A 22,310-nucleotide genomic window follows, 5' to 3' on the forward strand; every position below is an offset into this window, starting at 1 on the left:
GCGCCAAGGATTCAGTACCAGTCTAAAGCACTTAAAGCACTACTTTCATTTAATCCTCAACAGAACCTAGAGAAGCAGCTCCTAGTTGGCAGAACAAGGACAAGACACCAGAGGTGTCTGACACCGGAGTCTATCTTCCCAGCCGTTACACCGTAAGCCAAAAGTTTTAGATTGGCCAAGGTTGTCTTGAACACCCAGGGTGATAACAAGGATGCAGTCGGCCAATCCTAACTGCTGGTTGGAATAAAAACCGGTACAATTCCAGAAAGTAGCTTGGCAGTACGTATGAAAAGCCTTAAAAAGGTTTATACCTTTAAACTCACTTAAAGCACTGAGGTGGGGAAATAAATGGAAATGCAATGATTTCAAACGGAAACTTCCTCACAGTATTATAATATTCAGAAATATAAACAGGTTTCCAACACTGTCAGCATATTAGAATAGTACATAACCTATAAAAAAATTTTTAAAGTTATACAGCAACTTGCTCACCACCTAACATGAGGAGGTTGACAATACACAAAACTATAGTATATATCAAGAAGACAATTAGGCATTTCAGGGGATTCTGGGCGTAAGATGAGATTTGCAAAGGCCTTAGAGAGGCTGGGCAAGGAAAGCAAGGGCTGTTTGCACGGGACCCTAAAATGTACATGGACTAGATGTCTTTAAGGTTCAGAAGCTGTCCAGCTCTAAGTTCATTTGAGTAGCAGACCTAACAAGTATTTGAAGTCAAAACCCTACCATGCCTTAAAGAAAAAAACTACCATGTTAATAAAGGTATTCATTTGCTTGAAGAAAAAAAAGACAGTTATGTAACAAAAGTTCTGTCTACAAAGAAGACTAACATTATTACTAGGGATTGACTCTGGACTGTGGGGTCTGAATGACTTGTTTTATTTACATTTTTGAATTTTCAGTTTTCAATCTAAAAAATAACTTGTGAATCCATGGTGTATTCCCCCCCCCCCCCCCCCCAAGCTGCAAATCGAACAACTGAATGCAAAGAGTTAAACAAATGAGGCTCTTCCAACAAGAATGTCCTGGCCTTTTTCTTAGACAACTTGAAGAGCCTCCTGACTCCATCCCTGCTCAAACGTTTTTTCCTTGCTCTGATATCTCACAGTTTGCATCCCATTACAGCACCAATGCCCATTGCAAAGAACACATGATTTATTAAAGACAATTTGTCATCAACAGCATCGACTCAAAAAACAAAATTGATTTAAAAAACAAAACAAAAGCAGACTAATACTCTGACGCTCTGGAGTGAGACCTGCTGAATTCACACAGCCCGATCAGGTGTGCCTGAATCCCTAGGGGCAGCTTCCCGAACAGGAAGCTGGGCACTCAGGCTGTCTGGGAACCCCCCTTGGAGGGCTTTGGGGAGAAATTGCCGAGGGCAGGTCCTTTCCTCAGGCAAACCTGGAGGAATATGGTCCCTGTGCTTTTGACCTTCATCCTAAAGTCAAGAAGAGGGCACTGTTCTCGGGCCTGCTGCTGAGGCAAGTTAGATGCACTGATTCAAGTAGTATGGCCCCAGAAGGGAAGGCAAGGGGACAGGCAAGAGGGAAAAAGATGCATCAGGTGTCCTGGGAAGTGTCTGCTGGCTCAAGGCTGTGGCCCAAGCCTCAGGCTGCGAAGGGGGTCAAAGTTGGAACTGAACAACCAGCCAAGCTCTGGGAAGGTGGGCTAGGCTGGTGGGAAGCAATCTCTCTGCCCCGTGAAGGTCTTGGAGTTTCCCTTACATGCCATTCCAGTACAAAGATCTGAGCGCTTCTGGCCAGGAGGTACTGGACCACCGACCAGGAAGGTTCCAGAGACAGGGAGAGAGGATTCTTAGTCCGACCTCAGAAGGTCAGTAAGACCATGTTTCCAACTCCTTTCTACCTCCCCAGCCCCCACCCTCATCCTCAAACCAAGCACTTGCCAATCTGCAATAAATAACCAGGAGTCTAAATAAATAGTAAAAATCTCCCAAAAAACTGTGTTATGAGGAGGCAAAAAAGGCAAGTGCAGAAAATCCCAGCGGCACCCAAGGAGAGCCTGGTAAAGGGCCATCCGGGAGCAGCTGTTCTCTGCCCATAGCCTGGCCCATGAGGGCAGAACTCCTGCCTGCCAGACTCAGGAAGGCTTTGGGGCAACAGGGCACCGACAGGACGGTCTGAGGAGGATGAAGACCCTTGCTACATTATGCAGCCTTCCAGACCCAAAGCACCTGCCTCCTTATAAACGGAGGGAAACTGATCAGTACAAACCCACTCCTCCCACTACCCAGCAGTGAGAGTAGCAACAGCTGCAGCTCGCAGTGCACCTGCCCTGAGTCCCGGGAGCAGCCTGCAGGTGACCAGAGAAGGGCCGGCACCCTCTTCAGCTTGTGCGGGGGCCACCCAGCTCCCGACCCTGACCGGACCCAGGGCCTCTGAGCGCAGCTCTGCTGGCTCAGGGAGGCTCCCTTTGGTCCGTAGCCCTTCATGGGACCCACCCTACTTGGGACGGGCCCTGGAAGCCATGGGAATGACTACTCTTCTGAAGCACTTGGGTCCCAACCCCTGGCACAGCCCCGCCTCCATGTCCTTTTCCTTAGGGGAGATCGGAAGACTTAGCTTTCCCTCTTCTCCCTCCTCCATCCCTGGGCAGAAAGGAGGGTAAGAGGCTCAAAGCTTCATGGACGGTCATTTCTCAGCAGCTTTTGGTTTCCAAGATTTCTGCGGTGGGGAGCAGGTTCAGGGCCCTGTGAGGCACTGGGGACTCCCTCCCAATCTGAGGGACTGGAAGCCTGGGGCTGGGGCTGGGCGCAGGGTGCTGAGGCCAAGGCTGACTTCCACGGGCTTTGCTGTGCCAGACTCCTCGTTCTGAGTTTCACAGGAGTAGAGGAGACAGGGAGGAGAAGAGGCTGGGGATAAGGCACCCCAAGAGGAAGGGCAGAGGGAGAGTAACAGAGTAGACACAGTCACACAGCCTCTGTGAAAGAGGTGGCGAAAAGGGAGAAGGCAGAGACAGAAGCAGAGATCACGGGGGTTTCAGACACCCTCCCCCCTCACATCCACACTGAGACACCACACGGAGGAGAGTCACACTCAGTGAGGGAGGGACAGAGGGTGTGGCCTGGGCCTGGCAGCTTCTTAGCTCCCTCACAGTGTCCCTTCCCCCATGGAGAAGCCTAAGCACCAACCCCCAGGAGAAGTGATTTCTGGCTCATTTGCCAAGCACCTCCTCCGGACCAGGGCAGGAGCAGGAGCAGCAGCAGAGCGAGGCAGGGACAGCCCTTTGCCAACGCCCCCGCCACCGTTCCCCCGTCTGCCCCAGCCCCAGGAAAGCACTTCAGGAGCCCCAGCCTTGCTCAGCACCTGGGGAAAGGATCCCAGGGGTGAAGAGCACAGAGGGAGCCGGGTGTGGTGGTCAGGAAGAAGCATGACACAGTGTGCCCCCAGTGGGCGCGGCATAGGGGCGGAGCCAGGTGAGAAGGCCCGGAGCAGGCTGGTCCTGCAGCTTCCCCTTGGGCTGTAATCGCACAGGCTCCTGAAGTCCCAGAAGGCAGGGCACAGGGACCGGTGGCTTCTCTCCCAAACCTGGGCCACTTGCTGCCAGGCTACTTTGAGTCCTGGAGTTCCTTGGCTTTCTGTAGGATCTGGCAGACATCTGTGATGGGGTAGTCCTGGGTGTGGGAAAGGCCAACAAGATGCCTCTGAAGTGAGCTCACCCTTTGCCATCTCTGCCACACCTGTGCCCTTCCTGCTGGGACCTGTCACTATGCTGGACCTTGGGCCTCAGAAGCAGGGATCCCAGGTTACCAGACTCCCCCATTCTGCCCCAGTACCCACATGTAGCTAACACAACACTCAGTGTAGCACTAAAGTAACCAACCCAACCAGAACCACCTAAAGGGTCGCACAGCCCTTCTTTAGGCCCAGAACCACCCTGCCTCACCTCTCCCCACCTGGCACTCGGCTGGACGCATTAGCTCACTGGGGCACATCAAAAGCCCAATGGGGAGTTACTGTGATTATGCTTATTTTATAGATCTACTGGATAAAATTATTGAAAACCAACCCCAGCCCAGGTGTTAGGTGAAGAAACTGAGGCCTAGAGAGATTGTCACTTGGTTCAAGTCACATGACTACCATAGCAGAACGAGGATGTGAATCTAGTGCTGTCTGGCCCTGGACCCATGATCTTAACCACCGAGCCCCACACCTTCCTGCTCCAAGTCCGGGCACGACTACCAATGAGCAGGGCCGCCTCCTGGATGCCGCTGTGGTCCAGATACAATGAATTCAGGCAGAGCACTTGGTCCAGAGGCTAAGTCAACCACTCAAGGCCACACCACACTCAAGGTCGTGGTCAAGTCAGGAATTCAAACCCAGATCTGCCTCTGGGGTCTAGACTCTTAAGCACTGCTACAGCTACACTCTACTGTCCCTGCCCCCAGCCTGTCACAGCAGCTGGCACTGGGTGGGTCGTTGTGTCTGTGGATGGCTAAGACTGAGCTCGCTGCTCCGAACTCCATTACCTGAAGAAGCCGCATGTTGACAGTGAAGTCCCCCTCCAGCAACTGCTCCCGGATCAAGCTAAGGAAAACAAGCAGCAAAACGCTGGGACCTGGGGCCGCTCTGCATGCAGGCCCAGCTGGACCCCTTTCCATTCCTTCCTCACCACCGACAGCGAGCGGGTCTGCCACTCGCCCGAGGATCCATCCATCCCAGAGGTTCCGTCCAGCCTGGGGAGAGCAGCCCCACCTGCCCTTCTGCTCACGGCCACTCACATGAGCATGGCCACTCACATGAGCATGGCGCAGCAGACGAGGAGGAGGAAGTCAAAGCGGCTGTCATCAGCAAAGAGGGAGTCCCAGATACGAATGACGTCAGGAAGCAAGAACTCCTGAGACAGCAGCAGCGTCAGCCAGCGGAAGGCGAAGAACTGGGGCTTGATGTTCTGCTCTTGCTGGGGAGAGAGGCGCGGGGTGGGTGCGAAGACCCGTGTTGCCGTGAGACACCATGCAGTGTTCAGATGTGAATTCAGATAAAGCCGCCCGAGGAGGCAGCAGCCAGGGCTGAGTGCCAGGCACACGAGGGGTCGGCGCTGAGCCGCCTCCGCAGCCTCGCTCAGTTAAACAGGCAGCTGCTGCTCGCTGCCAGCACCGCTGACAGATCTTCTGATTTTTTTTAAAGAGAAGCCATAGCCCCGAACTTTTATATAAGCTCTCTAGATTTATAAATGATAGCTCAGAATCATTTAAAACACTGTTCAGATTATACAGAGAGACCATTAAGTAGACACTAACTGCAAACCTGGCCTTGTGCTTAGCATGTTAAATATTTTGTCTCACTGATTTACTCATATTATCTCACTTATTTCCTCCATACAGCAACCCTACTAGCCAGTTATTCCCAGCAGAGTTGAGCCCTCTGGTTAGCCATAGTGAATATTAGTAACTGGAAAAACATGTTATAAAACAGCAAAAACAGCTTGGCCTGCAGTGGCGCAATGGATAAAGCATCGACCTGGAATGCTGCGGTCGCCAGTTCAAAACCCCGGGCTCGCCTTGTCATGGCACATGTGAGAAGCAGCTACTATGAGCTGATGCTTCCTGCTCCTCCCCAGCTTTTTCTCTTTCTCTCTCCTCTCTGTAAAATCAATGAATAAAATCTTCACAAAAAGAAACAAAAAAATTTTTCAAAAAATAATTTTAGCCCTGGCCGGTTGGCTCAGCGGTAGAGCGTCGGCCTAGCGTGCGGAGGACCTGGGTTCGATTCCCGGCCAGGGCACACAGGAGAAGCGCCCATTTGCTTCTCCACCCCTCCGCCGCGCCTTCCTCTCTGTCTCTCTCTTCCCCTCCCGCAGCCGAGGCTCCATTGGAGCAAAGATGGCCCGGGCGCTGGGGATGGCTCTGTGGCCTCTGCCTCAGGCGCTAGAGTGGCTCTGGTCGCAATATGGCGACACCCAGGATGGGCAGAGCATCGCCCCCTGGTGGGCAGAGCATCGCCCCATGGTGGGCGTGCCGGGTGGATCCCGGTCGGGCGCATGCGGGAGTCTGTCTGACTGTCTCTCCCTGTTTCCAGCTTCAGAAAAATGAAAAAAAAAAAAAATAATAATAATAGTAATAATTTTAAATATAATTTTAAAAAAACAACAACAGTAGGCCCTGGCCAATTGGCTCAGTGGTAGAGCGTCGACCTGGCGTGCAGAAGTCCCGGGTTTGATTCCCGGCCAGGGCACACAGAAGAAGCGCCCATCTGCTTCTCCACCCCTCCCCCTCTCCTTCTTCTCTGTCTCTCTCTTCCCCTCCCACAGCCGAGGCTCCATTGGAGCAAAGATGGCCTGGGCGCTGGGGATGGCTCCTTGGCCTCTGCCCCAGGCGCTAGAATGGCTCTGGTCGCAACAGAGCGAGGCCCCGGAGGGGCAGAGTATCGCCCCCTGGTGGGCAGAGCGTCGCCCCCTGGTGGGCGTGCTGGGTGGATCCCGGTCGGGCGCATGCGGGAGTCTGTCTGACTGTCTCTCCCCGTTTCCAGCTTCAGAAAACAAAAAACAAAAAAACAAAAAAAAACCAGTAAAACATAATTCCATTTGTTTAAAAAAATCTTTACATATATTTTCTTATTCCCAAAACTGTTTAGTCCATGAAATAAATATGGAATACCACTATAATAATTTTTTTAAATTATTCTTAACTTTTTTATTTTAGCAGAGCAGGGAGATAGAAAGGAACATCTATCTGTTCTTGTATATGCCCTGACCAAGGATAAAATATTCTTTCTTTTTTCTTTCTTTTTTTTTTTTTTTGCAAGAGAGAGACAGAGAGACAGGAAGGGAGAAAGATGAAAAGCATCAACTCATAGTTGTGGCACCTTAGTTGTTCACTGATTGCTTTCTCATATGTGCCTTGATTGGGGGGCTCCAGCTGAGTCAGTGACCCTTGCTCAAGCCAGCAACCACGGGGTCATGTCTGTGATCCACATTCAAGCTGGTGACCCTGCACTCAAGCTGGTGAGCTCCAGCCAGCGATCTTGGGGTTTCAAACCTGGGTCCTCAGCATCCCAGGTGACGCTCTATCCACTGCACCACCACCTAGTCAGACAGGATCAAATATTCTGAACTTTTAAAAATGAAGTTCACCCTTCTTTTCTCAGAGGACGGTGGCAAATGCCTCACACTGTGGCTGGCACACAATGGGCACTACATCAACTCCCCTTCACTGCCAGCTTACCGCCTGGTCCCTCGGCACTGGGAGTGCTCCCTCGGCACTGGGGAAGTACTCCCCAGCAGCACAGCCACTTCAGTACCCACACGCAAGCCACAGCTTGCCCAGGACCTGGGATGCTCAGCAAGTCGACCATCCTCTGCCCCTTTGCATCCATCGGCCCTGGCCCACGTGGTCCCGGGGTCCTCACCAGTTTCAGGTAGAGTTCCACGTCCTTATCCTTCAAGGTGGAGTACACCTTTTCCATCTTGTAGGTGATGCCACACTGAGAGTCGTCCAGGCTCTTGATGAAGTTGTCCCGGATCTCAGCCATGAGGTTGGTGAAGCAAAAGAAGGTGTCCGCTTCGGCGTGCTCTGGGCAAGATGGGCAGGGTGAGGGCAGCCAAAGGGAGCCTGTGTCCTCCCAGGCCCCACCCCGTCTCTCACCCTTCACCTCTGTCTCACCAACTCACAACCCCACCATGGTCAGGTTCAGAACCTTCTCTGACCTTGACCACTCTCCACCCCACAACTAAAGACATCACTTCCTTCTTCTCACATCTGCTGGCAACACTACTTGCTTAGCAACTGCTCACATGCTCTTCTGATACCATTTCTCATATCGTTATTTATTTAAATTCGTTCTATCATTTGGCTTCCTATATAAACCTCTCATCTCCTCCGCCAGAAATTCAGTTACAAATATCAAGAGATCAGTCCACTTCCAACATTCTAGAAAATCTGAGCCTGAGCAGATCTCAGGGAGGACCCGCTGACCTGACGGAGGGAAAATGGAGGCCCAGAGCGGGTGTGTGAGCTGTACAGCCTGATAAAGACCACTGGCTTTCCTTGGTCCATTTCTTCAGGGAGCTGGCAACAAGGGCTGTGGACAGTCAAGGGCCCTTTTACCTTTCCACTCATTATTGGGGTCTGTGGCAAAGGTATAGTAGAGGGGCCCCACGATCTCGTTCATGCCCTGCACATAAGCAATGCCAGGGTTGAGCTTGGCATAGATGAAGAGGATCCGCTCCACCACTTCCCAGTGGGCCTCACAGCCATTGGGCAGCAGCTCGTATTCATTCAAGGCTGATGGCGCCAAGTTCTTGTGTGGGGAGCTCATCTGGGGAAGAGGAGGAGCCCATTAAGATGATAAATAGCATTATGGACAATATGTTCTCACCAGCAGTGTCTACCATCAAGCCCTGGGAAATACAGGACATAGAATGGCCAACCCCACCAGTAGGAAATAGCAGACAGACGAGAATCTGGGACATTCTACAGGACAGCTGAACTACAATCTAATTATGGGGATAAAAGCCAGAACAGCACTTCCCTCAGAGGAGAGGGCACGGGGGGTAGGGGCGCTTTCTGGGCGATAGAAATATTCTCTCGCTCTGGTTGGCAGTTGCACAGCTATATATACTGCTCATAAAAATGAGGGGGTCTTTTATCGCTTCATATTCATTTTGAAATATCCCCTCATTTTTGTGAGCAGTATACATGAGAAAAAGCTCATCTAGTTGTATACCCAAGATTTGTGCATTTTACTGTATGTCAGTTATACTTCAATTTAGAAAAGAAAATTTAAAGTATTTCAAAAACAGACAATTGGCTAAGTCTTCAAAAAGAGAAATGTTGTAGAGGCTGGGAGAGTGGAGGTCTGCTCCAGATCAGAGACTAAAGAAATATAACATCCCACTGCAACACAGAAACCTGGACTGGGTCCCGGTTTGGAAGAAAAACAAAAACATTCTTAGCACAACTGAGGACACGTGATCATGGACTGGATGTTAGGTGTTGTTATGGAATCACTATTCATCTTCCTAGACATGTTAGTGGTTAAGAGGATGCCTGTTGAAGTACTTGGATGTGAAGGACACCTATAACTACCCTCTATAATACACAAATAGGCAAAATGCTAACAATTGTTAAAATGGTGGAAAGTATATAGGTGTGCGCTGTACTCTTTTTGTCGACTTTTCTGAATGTTACAAAATTTTCATAAGAAAAAACTGGGAGATAGAGATGATAATCCCTGCTTAAAACTCATGCAATAGCCTGACTGGTGGTGGCACAGTGGCTAGAGCATTGACCTGGGATGATTAGGTCCCAGGTTCAAAACCCTGAGGTCACCAGCTTGAGCATGGACTCATCCAGCTTGAGCGCAGGGTTGCTGGCTTGAGCATGGAATCATAGACGTGATCCCATGGACATTGGCTTGAGCCCAAGGTCACAGGCTTGAAGCCCAACGTCACTGTCTCAAACAAGGTGTCACTGGTTCAGCTGGAGCCCCCCAGTCAAGGCACATATGAGAAAGCAATTAATGAACAACTAAGGAGATGTAACAAAGAAATGCTTCTCATCTCTCTCCCTTCCTCTCTCTCTCTCAATCTCTCATTAAAAAAAATAAAATGAAATAAAATAAATACTTATGCAATAGCGCAGCAGTCCCCAACACTGGCTGCCTGTCAGGACCCTTAGGAACTCTGTATAGATGCAGGTGCTTGGGGTAATCTGTATAAAAGCGCCACAGGCAAGCCCCGGTAGGAACAGTATAGGAAACTTCCCTGGAAGTACAGGGTCTGGGGAAATTCCCTTTCCCATTATATGTACATACATGAGAACACATGCATGTATACGTGACATGCACAGACACACACATCACAAACATTTTTTGGTATTTTTCTTAAGTTGGAAACGGGGAGGCAGTCAGACAGACTCCCGCATCCGCCCAACCGTGATCCACCTGGCACACCCACCAGGGGGCGATGCTCTGACCATCTGGGGCATTGCTCTGTTGCAACCAGGGCCATTCTAGCGCCTGAGGCACAGGCCATGGAGCCATCCTCAGCGCCCGGGCCAACTTGGCTCCAATGGAGCCTTGGCTGCAGGAAGGGAAGAGAGAGACAGAGAGGAAGGAGAGGGGGAGGGGTGGAGAAGCAGATGGGCGCTTCTCCTGTGTGCCCTGGCTGGGAATCGAACCTGGGACTCCTGCACGCCAGGCCGACGCTCTACCACTGAGCCAATTGGCCAGGGCATATCACAAACATTTACCGAGCGCTCTCTCTGTGCTCTGCAAGCATGCCTCCATCTAATGCTCTGAACAACCTACAATATTCTCTCAACATCACTTTCAAGATGAGAAAACAGGGGCTCTGAAACATTAGGTCACTTATCATGTGTCACATCAAGTGGTGGCACTGGGATAGGATCCCAGACTAGCTGACTCCAAAACCTGAGGTCCAGGCCTCAGGAAATGCCCGGTGTTTTCCAGCTTTCCAAGAATCTGCACACCCACAACCTCATTTCATCTTCCTGGCAATGCAAAGCCAGGCAGGGCAGAGATGATCATGCCCAGTTTTCAGAAGAGGAGATGGAGGCCTGGGAATGCAGGCCCAGTAGTCCATGCCCAGAGTGAAACAGAGGATCTGCTTGAACTCAGACTGCCCCACCATGGGCTCAGAAATCTAGAAATAAAGCTTCTGGTCAGGTGCTCTGCTTCCAGGACAAGGTCCAAACCTAACACGGGTAAGAACCTGGCTCTCAGCCCCCAGTGACTTCAGTGAAATGAGTGACAGAAGCCAGGTCCCGTAGCCAGCATGCCAGCAGCTGGGTGCGAAGGTCGCCCACACAGCACGCCCTGCAGTCCCTTAGGCAGGCATTCTGTACCCTCCAGCACACCCCGCTCCGCAGGCACGCGGCACCCCGGGATCAGCTCTGCCTCCCAGCAGCCCCGGAGCAGGAAGTGGCTGCTCTCCTACAGACACAGAGCCTTGATGAATCACTCCACTTTGGGGCAAAACGCTCCCATATTAGTAACCGTGTCTCACTTTTTGGATGTTACTGAGAAGGATTTCTCCCTTGTTGGAGGACAGCAAGTGTTGAAGTCAGAGCTCCAGGTGCCAAAGCAGTAAGCATAAGAAATAAAATTATGCATCTGCTTGGCTCGAGTTACAGGAACCTACAGAAGACTAAGGTTCGAACACTCAGCACGACCTGGCCAGCACAAGTCCTGTCTCTCAGCTCTATCCCCACTCTGCCCCAGCCCCACCCACTCCTGCATGTACAATGTGGCCACCGCCCAGACACCCTCGCCTCCTCCATTCCTGCCCCTTCCACCACTACCCCCCCAACAGCGCCAACAGCCTTTTTTTTTTTTTTTTTTTTGTATTTTTCTGAAGCTGGAAACGGGGAGAGACAGTCAGACAGACTCCCCCATGCGCCCGACCGGGATCCACCCGGCACGCCCACCAGGGGGCGACGCTCTGCCCCTCCGGGGCGTTGCTCTGCCGCGACTAGAGCCACTCTAGCGCCTGGGGCAGAGGCCAAGGAGCCATCCCCAGCGCCCGGGCCATCTCTGCTCCAATGGAGCCTTGGCTGTGGGAGGAGAAGAGAGAGACAGAGAGGAAGGAGAGGGGGAGGGGTGGAGAAGCAGATGGGCGCTTCTCCTGTGTGCCCTGGCCGGGAATCGAACCTGGGACCTCTGCACGCCAGGCCGACGCTCTACCACTGAGCCAACCGGCCAGGGCCCCAACAGCCATCTTTTTATACGAGCCGACCTGACTTGCATCACAGCCCTCTGTAGAGTGAAGGGCGCCCCAGCCCTCCACTCAAGGCCCTATGTGGCCTCACCACTACCGCCCTGTCCAGGGCCCTCCAACAGCCTTCTCCCCCTGCCCCTCTACCTCTGCCACACTGGACCCTACTCCCTGAATAGACCACGCTCCCTCCTGCCTGACGACTTCCACACATGCCCTCTTCCCCGCCTGGAATGCTCTTTCCTTCTAGCTCTGAGCCTCAGTTTAAATGTCACTTCCTCAGGGAAGTCTTCCCTGATACCCAGACAAGGTCAGCTCCCTACCCATCAGTAACCATCGCACCTGTACTTACTTATTTTTTTGAGAAGGGAGAAAGTGAAGCATCAACTTGTTGTTCCACTTAGTTGTGCGCCCATTGATTGCTTCTCACACATGCCCTGACCTAGGCTCAAACCAGCGACCTCAGGGTCCAGCGGCAACCCCAGGATCAAACCAGCTACCTCAGCACTCCGGGACAATGTCCTATCCATTGTGCCACCAACCAGAGCTTGTAATTACTCTTTGAGAGTTCTCTTGCCCTGGCTGGGTAGCTCAGTTGGCTAGAGCATTATCCTAATACACCAAGGTTGCAAGTCTGATCACTGGTCAAGGTACATAAAAGAATCAACCACTAAATATATAAATAAATGGAACAATAAATCAAGAGGTGTTTCTCTCTTCACCTCCTTCTTCTCTCTCTCTGAAATCAATAAATAAAAATTTTAAAAAGGCCCTGGTCGGCTGGCTCAGTGGTAGAGTGTTGGCCCAGCGTGTGGAAGTCCCAGGATTGATTCCCAGCCAGGGCACACAGAAGAAGTGCCCATCTGCTTCTCTACCCTTCCCCCTCTCCTTCCTCTCTGTCTCTCTCTCCCTCTCCTGCAGCCAAGGCTCTCCTGGAGCAAAGTTGGGGGGGGGGCACTGAAGACGGCTCCATGGCCTTTGCCTCAGGCGCTAGAATGGCTCTGGCTGCATCAGAGCAAAGCCCCACATGGGCAGAGCATCGCCCCCTGGTGGGCAGGCTGGGTGGATACCAGTTGGGCACATGAGGGAGTCTGTCGGTCTGCCACCACCCCACTTCTCACTTTGGAAAAATACAAAAAAATAAAATAAAATAATTTTTTTTAATTTTAATAGCCCTCTTCACCACAACAGCAGGTGGCTCCTTCACTGCAGAGCAGGGACTGCCCCCACAGCCATTACACCCGGCTTTCATCTTGATTCCTGACTTGAAAAGCGCCCTGGCACAATCAAAGGGACCCTGAGTGACTGCCAGGACAGATGCCCATGGGCCCGGCGGCCAGCGGCCAGCAGGAAACAGGAAGAAAAGGCTGTCATGGGCAGTCCCTGATGCGCCCAGGTTGCCTCTCACATTTGTGACCCCGCTCCGGTTCCGGGCCACTGTCTGGGATTTCAGTGTCGTCTGTTCCACCCGCTTCCGAAGGGTCTCAAACTCATTCTGGGGGTCCAGGATGAGGAGGCACGGGTACTCAGTGGCCCTCTGGAAGAAGGATATATCTGGGCACAACCTCCTGTCAAGAGAGCACAGGAGACAGTACCATTACTCAGTATGGAGGTTTTAGACCATCCAGCATCACAGAAGACATTTTTAAAATTAATAACAATTTGCCTGGCCTGTGGTGGCGCAGAGGAGAAAGCATCAACCTGGAACACTGAGGTCGCCCGTTCAAAACCCCGGGTTTGCCTGATCAAGGCACATAAAAGAAGCAACTACATATGAGTTAAGGGCTCCTGCTTCCCCTGCCCCCACCTTTCTCTCTCTCTTCTCTGTAAAGTCAATAAATAAAATATTTTTTAATTAATAATTTCTTTAAAAAGCAACATAGTTTTTAAGAGGCAATGTAGTTATAATATATACACCCACGTTCTTATGTGTATTTGCAGATAGATAAATACACACACACACGTGTATTTTGTGTCCTTATGATCTCATGATCCAACTCGTCCCTTAAACCACAAACATCTTTTCATGTCAAACATATCTAATATGTACAAGAGAGTTAACTGTAGTGTGCTGTAAAACGGTGAAAGAGGTTTGGTTAAGTGACACACTGTACAGTAGAATATCATATAGCTGACATGGGAAATAAAGTTCCAAGACAAAGGGAGAGGAAAACCAGCCGAAGACAGTGTCAAGACTAACCAAGTGTTTCGATATATGTATTGCAGGGAATGAACATTGTTCAGACTTCTTATCCACAGCACACTGCAAACTTGCCCTCTGGGAACACGGAACAACACGCTACAACCACCACCAGTGTAAGACAGAACCTGTTTCTCCAGAACTGGGCTCAAGACATGGTTTTTGACTTAAACAGGACCATTAAAACCCCCTGTGAACAGAGGCTGCCCCGAGAGCAGCCTGAGAACTAAGAAGGCGAGAGCCTGTTCCACATCCTGGCCGGGACACCGGGCCGGCCCACCTGCGGCCGCCTGAGGGTGGACCTGGGCCCAGTGAGCACGGGCCAAGCAGCAGCACCCAGGGCTGAGTGGCCAGAAGCACGGATAAAAGTGGGGAAGGTGGAACGGAAACCGGGCGGCCGGACTCCAGAACCCACGCTCTGACGACTCGGCTCCACTGCGGACGACGCCCCCTTCCGGCTCCTCACCAGCCTGCAGGGATCCCCCTGCAGCCACCCAGCAACCCAACAGGACAGCGCAGCCAGCCTTTCCCCACTTCTGTACCGACTGGAAAAGCACACACACACACACACACTGTAGCTCACAATTCAAAATAAAAACACGTATCTGACATCGTCGCTCCTGTGCTCAAAACCTTTGTATCGCTGCCTCATATCCCTGGAATCAAGTCCAAGATCCATGTTGTCTCGCCTGAGTGCGGCTTCAACCCCACTGCCCTTCACACTGCTCTCTGAACACTGAGTTCCGTGGGCTCACAGAGCGTCCCCACAGGCACAGCCCACCCCCACGCCCCCCCACCCCCGGCCCAACCCCCCACATCTCAGCTGGACACCGCTTCCTCCGGCAAGGCGCCCAGGACACCTGGAAACACCCTCAACTCTCCCTTTGGAGCATTTACCATAAATGCCAACTACACAGAAGATCTCATTTGTTGACCACCTGCCTTCCCATGTTCCTTCCCCCCACGGTCCTAGTCTAGGTTCCTCTGGGAGAGGGGGACCATGTCTGTCTCCTCAGTGCTCAGCCCTGAGCTTGGCACTGGGACTGCCACATAGCAGCGGCCCTGTATCTACCTGCTGAAGGAATGATCAGATGAATCTGGAAATGCCCGTGACAACAGAAACCAAGGCAGGGAGAGGAGAAGAGCTAGGCCTGGACAGGCACAGCCCCCCCCCCCCATACTCTCACTGCACTCACGAGCCCCGTTCCACAGCCGGTAACACTGGGGCCTGGGCCTAAATACCCAGACCACCCACCAACAGCTCCTCCCCCCACCCAACCCCCGTGGGCATGGCTGGAGAGGAGGAGGGCAGAACTGGGAACCCCCAGAAGTCCCAGGGCCCGCTCCCAGCCCTGGCACCCTGCTTACCGGACATCTTTGTCGATCTGCAGCAGCACCTCGTTGTCTTTGAAGTACGTGTTCCACCGGCTGTCGGGGCTGGGGTTGAGTGGCTGCGGGGAGAAAACAAGCTGCTGTCCTAGGCCTGACGCGCGCCGCAGAGGCAGACACCAGGCTGGAGGCCTGAGCAGCGGCCTCACACCAGCCACCCACTCAGAGCCCAGCTGCGGTTCTCAGACAGCGGAAGCAGCACAGGCCCCTGCAGCCTCCCAGTCCCACCCGAACCCCACAGCTGGCAGCCAGGCCCCGCGGTCCGCTCTGAGCACCTCCCGGCTTGGCAGGACTGTTCTATCTACTATTCTGGCTCTAGAATGCTGCATGGGACAGGTCCTCACTAAATGTTGACTGAATGAATGGATGGATAGATGTGGAATCATAAGGTCTCTTCGAATCTAACTCATCAATGCCCTGAGTCAACTGCAATCCTTGGGAGGAGGGACCGGGGTCTGATCTATCTGCACCTCGTACACTGTGAGGCACACAGGGCAAAGCTCAGGACGGGAGGACCAAATGAGGCTTCCTCCAGGCCATAGTTTATCCTCCCTCCCACCCTGCTCTGGCTTTTTCAGCTATCACATTGCAGAACCTTCCTCCAGGAGCAGGGGTGAGGAGGAGACAACACATGCAGAGGACCTGGATCGGCGCTGCTCACACAGCGCTCCTCGAGCCGCAGCGACCACTAACGTCACTGACCCACCGGGGCGGAGACGACAGCCTGCAGGGACTGAGCAGCCCCACGGGGAGAGGAGGTGCTGCCAGGGCCAGAGGGGACCAACACCAGCTGCGCCTCTCCTCTTGGGGGAGGGGCTTTGCCCACCCCAAAGCCCATCACCCCTCTACTCTGTAGCCTTCATCCACAGCTGACCCCCACTTACATGGTCCTCAAAGGTCACATCCTCCCTGGACACACCCATGTTGGCCTTGGCAATGCCAGGCTGGATAATCATTTCCCTCAGGAACTGAGAATAGAGCTCCCTGTAGGAGAGAAGAGAAGGGAGGGGTGACTCCCAAAGGCCTTGTCCAGGGAGCCCATAACAGGGAGGCACCAAAAGGAGGCAGCACAGGTTCAGCACCACGTGTTCCGTCTGATTCAGAAACCCTCCCACCATCTCCCCTTCCCTGGGTCTCACCTCTGCTTGGCCAGGATGGAGGTCCATGAGGCTCTCTCCAAGGGGAGGTAGTTCAAGAGGATCTGCAGAGGAAGAGGAGCAAAGCTCTGGTGACTCACCCCGCCCAACCCTGGACTGTAGACAGAGGCTGACAGGCCTCAGGGAAAACTCTCATAATGCCCAGAGAAGACTTGATGGGCCGAAGCCCAGGAACGTAGACAGTGGTAGTCAACCTGGTGCCTACCGCCCACTAGGGGGCGTTCCAGCTTTCATGGTGGGCGGTAGCGGAGCAACCAAAGTATAAATAAAAAGATAGATGTAACTATAGTAAGTTGTTTTATAAAGATTTATTCTGCCAAACTTAGCAAAAATCCAACATAAAGTACTTGGTAACTAATTATTATTATTATATGCTTTAACTTGCTGTAACTCTGCTTTATAAATTTTATAAAGTAAAGTTACTTCCCTACTTTATAAATCACCATTACTGTGGAACCAGTGGGCGGTTAGAAAATTTTACTACTAACAGATACAAAAGTGGGCGGTAGGTATAAAAAGGTTGACGACCACTGAACGTAGGCATGGGCTGGGGGACGCTCCCCTTTCCTCCACAGTGCCTCCCTCCTCCTGTATCCCAAACCAGGCCTTTCCTCTTCTTTTCCTCTCACAGACTCTTCCAAATGATAAGACCTTGTGCCCAGAGGGACCTGAAACGAGGATGCCACTCCCACGCCACCTAGCAGCTTTGGACAAAGCCAAGCCTTTTTTGTCCCGACATGCATCATTTTTACTGAAGCGAGGGCTTCACCAGCACTACAAAGTGTTCCAGCCCCAAAGGGATCCTGGAGGGGACACTAAGAGGAACTGAAAACCTAGGACCTCCCAGAAAAGATTTCCCAGACAAAGCAAGTACAGGTGCAGAATGGAAAGAAGGGGCAGGGGGTGGGGGCAGCCCATGCAGGAACCCAGGGACTTTCAGCAAAGCAAAAGCCCCACCCCAGGCACACCCACCTTCCAGCAGAGACACCGCAGTCCGCCCTCACAGGGGATGCCTGTGGACACAGCAGGCAAAGGTCATGCCCTAGGCCAGCATCCCAAAACCCCCTAGTCCTCCACCTCAGAGCCAGCTGGCAAAGAGTGGAGTGAGCGAGAAATACTTCTCTAAGAATATTTTCTGCCTGACCAGGCAGTGGTGCAGTGGACAGAGTGTCAGCCTGGGACACTGAGGGCCCAGGTTTGAAACCCCAAGGTTGCCAACTTGAGTGAGAGCTCATCAGCTTGAGTGCAAGCTTGTCAGCTTGAATGTGGAATCATAGACGTGAGCCCATGGTTGCTGGCTTAAAGCCCAAGGTTGCTGGCTTGAGCAAGGGGTCACTGGCTCCGCTGGAGCCCCCGTCAAGGCACATATGACTTCTTTTCAGAAAAAACAATCAATGAACAACTAAGGTGCTGCAACTGTGAGTTGATGCTTCTCATCTCTCTCCATTCTCGTCTGTCTGTTCCTATCTGTCCCTCTCTCTCTCTCCCTAAAAAGAACAAAGAAGAAGAACGATTTTCTGCCACAAAGGTTACTAGACTAGATGCTAATCCTGTGTGTACTTCTTTCCATAACCCCTGACCCTGATCCCAGCCCAGAACTTCCTCTGTCTGGAACATTCTTTTGAGGATGACACGTTCCCATCCTGTATACTTCTTTCTCTGAGCAGCTTGTACCAACCACCATCTCTTCCCATCAGTTTGGTCACCCGCTATAAATAATGGCTCTATGACTTCTTCATAGCATCCGTCACAACTCAGAGCGTATAACATAATGTCTATAATTATTCAACATCTGTAACCCTTACTACTGGGTAAGCCCTAGAAAGACAAGAACCCCATTTGTCTTACATTCCCAGGACCTAGCACAGGGCATGGCACACACAATGTATCCCATAAGTATTTGTGCAATAAAACTAAGCTATGAATGCTAAGTGCTTTGTGCGTTAGAGAGCTAACTACACTTAATGCTCATTACTGTATAACCCTAGTAAGTATGGAAGGTCAGTATCACTGTCCTCACCTTACAGATTAAAAAAACCCCTCATCTGTAAGGAAAGAACAATCAAGGACTCAAACACAGTTCTGTCTCTAGAGCCCAAACCCTTCACCACTACTTCTGAGGCCTGGCAGATTCTTCAGCTCAGTCCAGTTCCCAGACTCCTGAAGATCTTCAAGGCCTAACCATCACTCCTGAACAGAAAGACAAACTTCTCCTGCAATACTGTCGGAAACCTTGCTAAAGCAGCTGTTGCTATGATATCACTAAGTACCAAGAACAGGAGCTAACACCCCACTTCAGAATCTGCATGAGGATGCAGGGAGCTACTCAAGAATTCCTCGCTGACAAAGTGACAAAAGCAGAGCAGTGACAAGAAGATGTACAGACACCGGAGGGCATGTGAAAGGTGAACAAAAACCTCTTGCCGGAAGGTTAACCAGGTCAGCGAGGGCACAAACACTGCTGAGGCACAGCTCCTTTAAGCCCGTGTCTCAAGGCTGACACCAAAGTTCGCTGCTGCCTGAGTAGGCTGTGATCCCAAGCCAGGGAGAGAACCAGGAACTACTCTGCAGCTAACCAAGTCCCACAACACAGGAAGCTTGCTGGAGTGAGGGAACACCCAGCCTCAGCTCAAGAAGTCTCCTCTCCACTCTCTTGCTGCCATCGTCAGTCCTCTCCAGGGACTCCAAGGAAGGAATGAGCATCATTCGGATACCAATCAAGCACCCGACGGCCTACAAGCTAACTAACTGTGGCTGTCACTCCTCGGGGAAACCCCTCCAGCCTCAGGAAAGTCTCTGGTTTTCCAGCTCCACAGGATCTGGAGATGTCCCAAGAGGAAGGCTGGCCCCTAGAACTGGACAGGTATGGCCTTGGGCACCATGCCCTTCACCCCCGACATAACGCGGCTCTAGGAAAACTGAAAATGGACAGTTGCCTCTTACCACTGAAACTGAGTTCCCGAAGCTTTTCCAAGGCAATTGTGGGCTCCTTCAGGACATCCTGGAAATCTGCAATCCTAGAAGGTTGTTGAGGGAGACAAGGTTAAGTACAATCAAACTGAAAGATGATACGCCCCTAAAGCCCACAGGCCCTTTACACCACCAATTTCCAACCTGTTCCTCCCACCTCTTCAGGACATCAAGATGGCAAAGCTCAGTCAACGTCCTAATCAAAATCAGCTTTGGGGAGCTACAGAACTATAGATCACATCTTCCTCTAAGCCCAGAAACATAAGAGATACTCTTGTCTAGAAGTTCGGAAACAAGAACCATGAAATCAGACACATTCTAAGATTTACTGAGCTGGCATTTAATGGGCACTTCCTACTTGCCAAGCCCAGCCCACAGCTCCACTATCTGAACTCAATGAACCCTAGGTACCAGGAGTAATTTGATCCTTAGACAGCGGGCCTGTGTAACCTGCACGCAGCTCTCCAGGCTCAGAAATATAACCATGAGAAGACCTCTGGGCCTGTCTGCAGGCAAGGACCAAAGGTTTTTTTTTTTAAAGTCCTGGAGGAAAACTGAAGAATAAGCAAAATTTTGCCAATGCTGTAGGATTTGGCTTGGGAGAGGGGACAGAGCGGAGAATCCAGGTTTTCTAGCATTTCTAGGAAGAAACGGGCATGGTGGACAGAAGCATTTGGAAAGAGAAGGGTACCGAGACAGAGTTAACAAGGGACAAGAACGGGGTCGGGAGGCTGGGAAACTGGGTACTGAGGCCGTGAATGAGGGAGACCCCAGGGAAAGGGAGAAACCAGGGGTCCGAGGGAAGGGCGAGAGAGACGAGTGAGTTGGGGGGCGGACAGAAGTGACTCCATTCCGTGCTCTCACAGGCCCACATGCAATGAGGCTGGAAAGTAGGCGCCGGAGCCCCTCTTCCCGGGGACTGCCGGTGCCTGGCCGCATCCGCGCGCCCCCTCCGCAGGGCAGAAGTGGCACACTGACCAGGAGTGGCCTAGCCCGGGTGGCCCCGTGGCCCCTTACCGGCTCTTGTGCAGACTCGACATGGTGTTGACTTCCGTATCCCCCTGCTGCCTCCACCGCCCCCGCCCCCCAGGGACGCGGGACGCTCAGCATAGGCCTCCGACCGGAAACGCGGCCGCTGGCGTGCGCGTTCCGTCCCGCCCCGCCCGGCTCACGTGTCGCCCCCTTTCCCAGTGGCCGGCGGGGTGGGCGGGACAAGAGGCCTACGACCACGCCCACGCCCCGCCTCTCCCTAGCCTGCGGTTCCAGTGACCAAGTACTAGGACGCGCTAGTGACTTCGCTCGCAGATGGTGTGCCTTAGGGCTCGTCCTTGTGCTTCCCTGGACTTCACGGTCTATCTGCGCAATATACTTGTCCCCTTACACGTTCCTCACCCGCAATAAACTTGAGGAATGTACTTGCCCTGCTACACTCTACAAGTTTTTGTGTGTTTTTTTTATGTATTTTTTTTACAGAGACAGAGAGGGATAGACAGGGACAGACAGACAGGAACGGAGAGAGATGAGAAGCATCAATCATTAGTTTTTCATTGTGTGTTGCAACACCTTAGTTGTTCATTGATTGCCTTCTCAAACGTGCCTTGACTGCGGGCCTTCAGCAGGAGTAACCCCTTGTTCGAGCCAGTGACCTTGGGTCCAAGCTGGTGGGCTATTGCTCAAACCAGATGAGCCCGCGCTCAAGCTGGTGACCTCTGGGTTTCGAACCTGGGTCCTCTGCATCCCAGTCCGATGCTCTATCCACTGCGCCACCGCCTGGTCAGGCTCTACGAGGTTTTTTGGTGTTTTTGTTTGTTTGTTTATATTTTAAAGATTTTATTTATTCATTTGAGAGGAAGAGAGAGACAGAGAGAGAGAAGGGAGGAGGAGCAGGAAGCATCAACTCCCATAGGTGCCTAGACCAGGTGAGCCTAGGGCTTCGAACCAGCAACCTCAACATTTCCAGGTTGACACTTTATCCACTGCGCCACCACAGGTCAGGCTCTACAAGTTTTTTTTACTGCAAAATCTTCCACCCTATAGCAATGACCGCACAAGAGCAGATGGCTCAATAAATCCTGGATGGAGAGCAGGATTACAATTCAGTGTTTCCGTAACTTTTGGATTTCATGAACATGAAATTTACTATCATATAAGAATAGAAAAGAAAAGCCAAGATTTCAGGATCCTTCCTGAGAAAACACAGTTGGCAACCTTACAATGACTTTCTCTACACATGTGTGCATATGTGTATAACCGTCCTTATTTTTTACATTTCTTCACAAACTAGTGAACACTTTTGTCACTGGGCTGTATAACCTCAAAACCCCTTCCAGGTTTCAAGTGCGTGCTCAGCAAAGTCTTCACTGCCCAATGGAGTAGGCACACAGATCTCTCTGTTCCTTTATTCACTCATCCCACAATTTCTATTCCCACTATGGGCTAGGTATTGTGCTTAATGTTTCTGCAGAATACAAAGATTAAGTTCCTTTATAGTAACTGTAAGAAGTGTCCTGGCCGGATAGCTCAGTTGGTTAGAACATTGTCCCGAAGCGCAGAGGTTGCCAGCTCAGGGCACATACAGGAACAGATCAATGTTCCTGTCTCTCTCTCTCAAATCAATAAAATAAACATTTAAAAAACAAAGAAATGAACAAATTTTGACTTAATTGTACAACAGGAAAGGAATATTTTTCCAGAAAAAAAAAAGAATGAAAATGTTGGTTAGTAATACAGGGAAAAATACAAATGATATGTTAAGAAAAATACAGACTGTCGGTTATCATCTGGAAAAAAAAATAAAGTTCTATTCCTATGTTACATCTGACAAAAATAAATTCAAGATGAATTAAAGCTCTACAGCCCTGGCCGGTTGGCTCAGT

The 22,310-nt window shown here is 51.4% G+C and overlaps 1 protein-coding gene and 1 long non-coding RNA gene across 6 annotated transcripts in view; one reads left to right on the top strand and one right to left on the bottom strand.

The window, feature by feature from the left end:
- The first annotated feature begins 63 nt into the window (after window positions 1-63).
- Window positions 64-1,199, top strand: LOC136394219 (uncharacterized). Its single transcript, XR_010749172.1, has 2 exons — window positions 64-152; window positions 982-1,199. It is a non-coding gene; the product is annotated as an uncharacterized lncRNA (long non-coding RNA).
- A 1,505-nt stretch (window positions 1,200-2,704) lies between these two features.
- Window positions 2,705-22,310, bottom strand: part of TBC1D13 (TBC1 domain family member 13) — a 36,500-nt gene continuing 16,894 nt past the window's right edge. The window contains exons 1-12 of one of the 5 annotated variants that reach the window (XM_066367008.1): window positions 20,452-20,824; window positions 19,408-19,481; window positions 17,437-17,477; window positions 16,447-16,508; window positions 16,192-16,291; window positions 15,287-15,369; window positions 13,127-13,286; window positions 8,090-8,300; window positions 7,392-7,555; window positions 4,784-4,944; window positions 4,514-4,571; window positions 2,705-3,658 (exon numbers count right to left, since the gene is read on the bottom strand). In XM_066367008.1, coding sequence (XP_066223105.1) covers window positions 3,593-3,658; window positions 4,514-4,571; window positions 4,784-4,944; window positions 7,392-7,555; window positions 8,090-8,300; window positions 13,127-13,286; window positions 15,287-15,369; window positions 16,192-16,291; window positions 16,447-16,508; window positions 17,437-17,477; window positions 19,408-19,481; window positions 20,452-20,474 — 1,203 coding nt within the window. In that variant the 5' untranslated portion in view covers window positions 20,475-20,824 and the 3' untranslated portion in view covers window positions 2,705-3,592. Of the gene's footprint in view, window positions 3,659-4,513; window positions 4,572-4,783; window positions 4,945-7,391; window positions 7,556-8,089; window positions 8,301-13,126; window positions 13,287-15,286; window positions 15,370-16,191; window positions 16,292-16,446; window positions 16,509-17,436; window positions 17,478-19,407; window positions 19,482-20,451; window positions 20,826-22,310 lie in introns of those variants that run through there. The other 4 variants (XM_066367007.1, XM_066367009.1, XM_066367010.1 and 1 more) reach the window with 4 other exon arrangements.

The sequence above is a fragment of the Saccopteryx leptura genome, chromosome 2 (genome assembly GCF_036850995.1).
Source record: "Saccopteryx leptura isolate mSacLep1 chromosome 2, mSacLep1_pri_phased_curated, whole genome shotgun sequence".
NCBI lineage: Eukaryota > Metazoa > Chordata > Mammalia > Chiroptera > Emballonuridae > Saccopteryx > Saccopteryx leptura.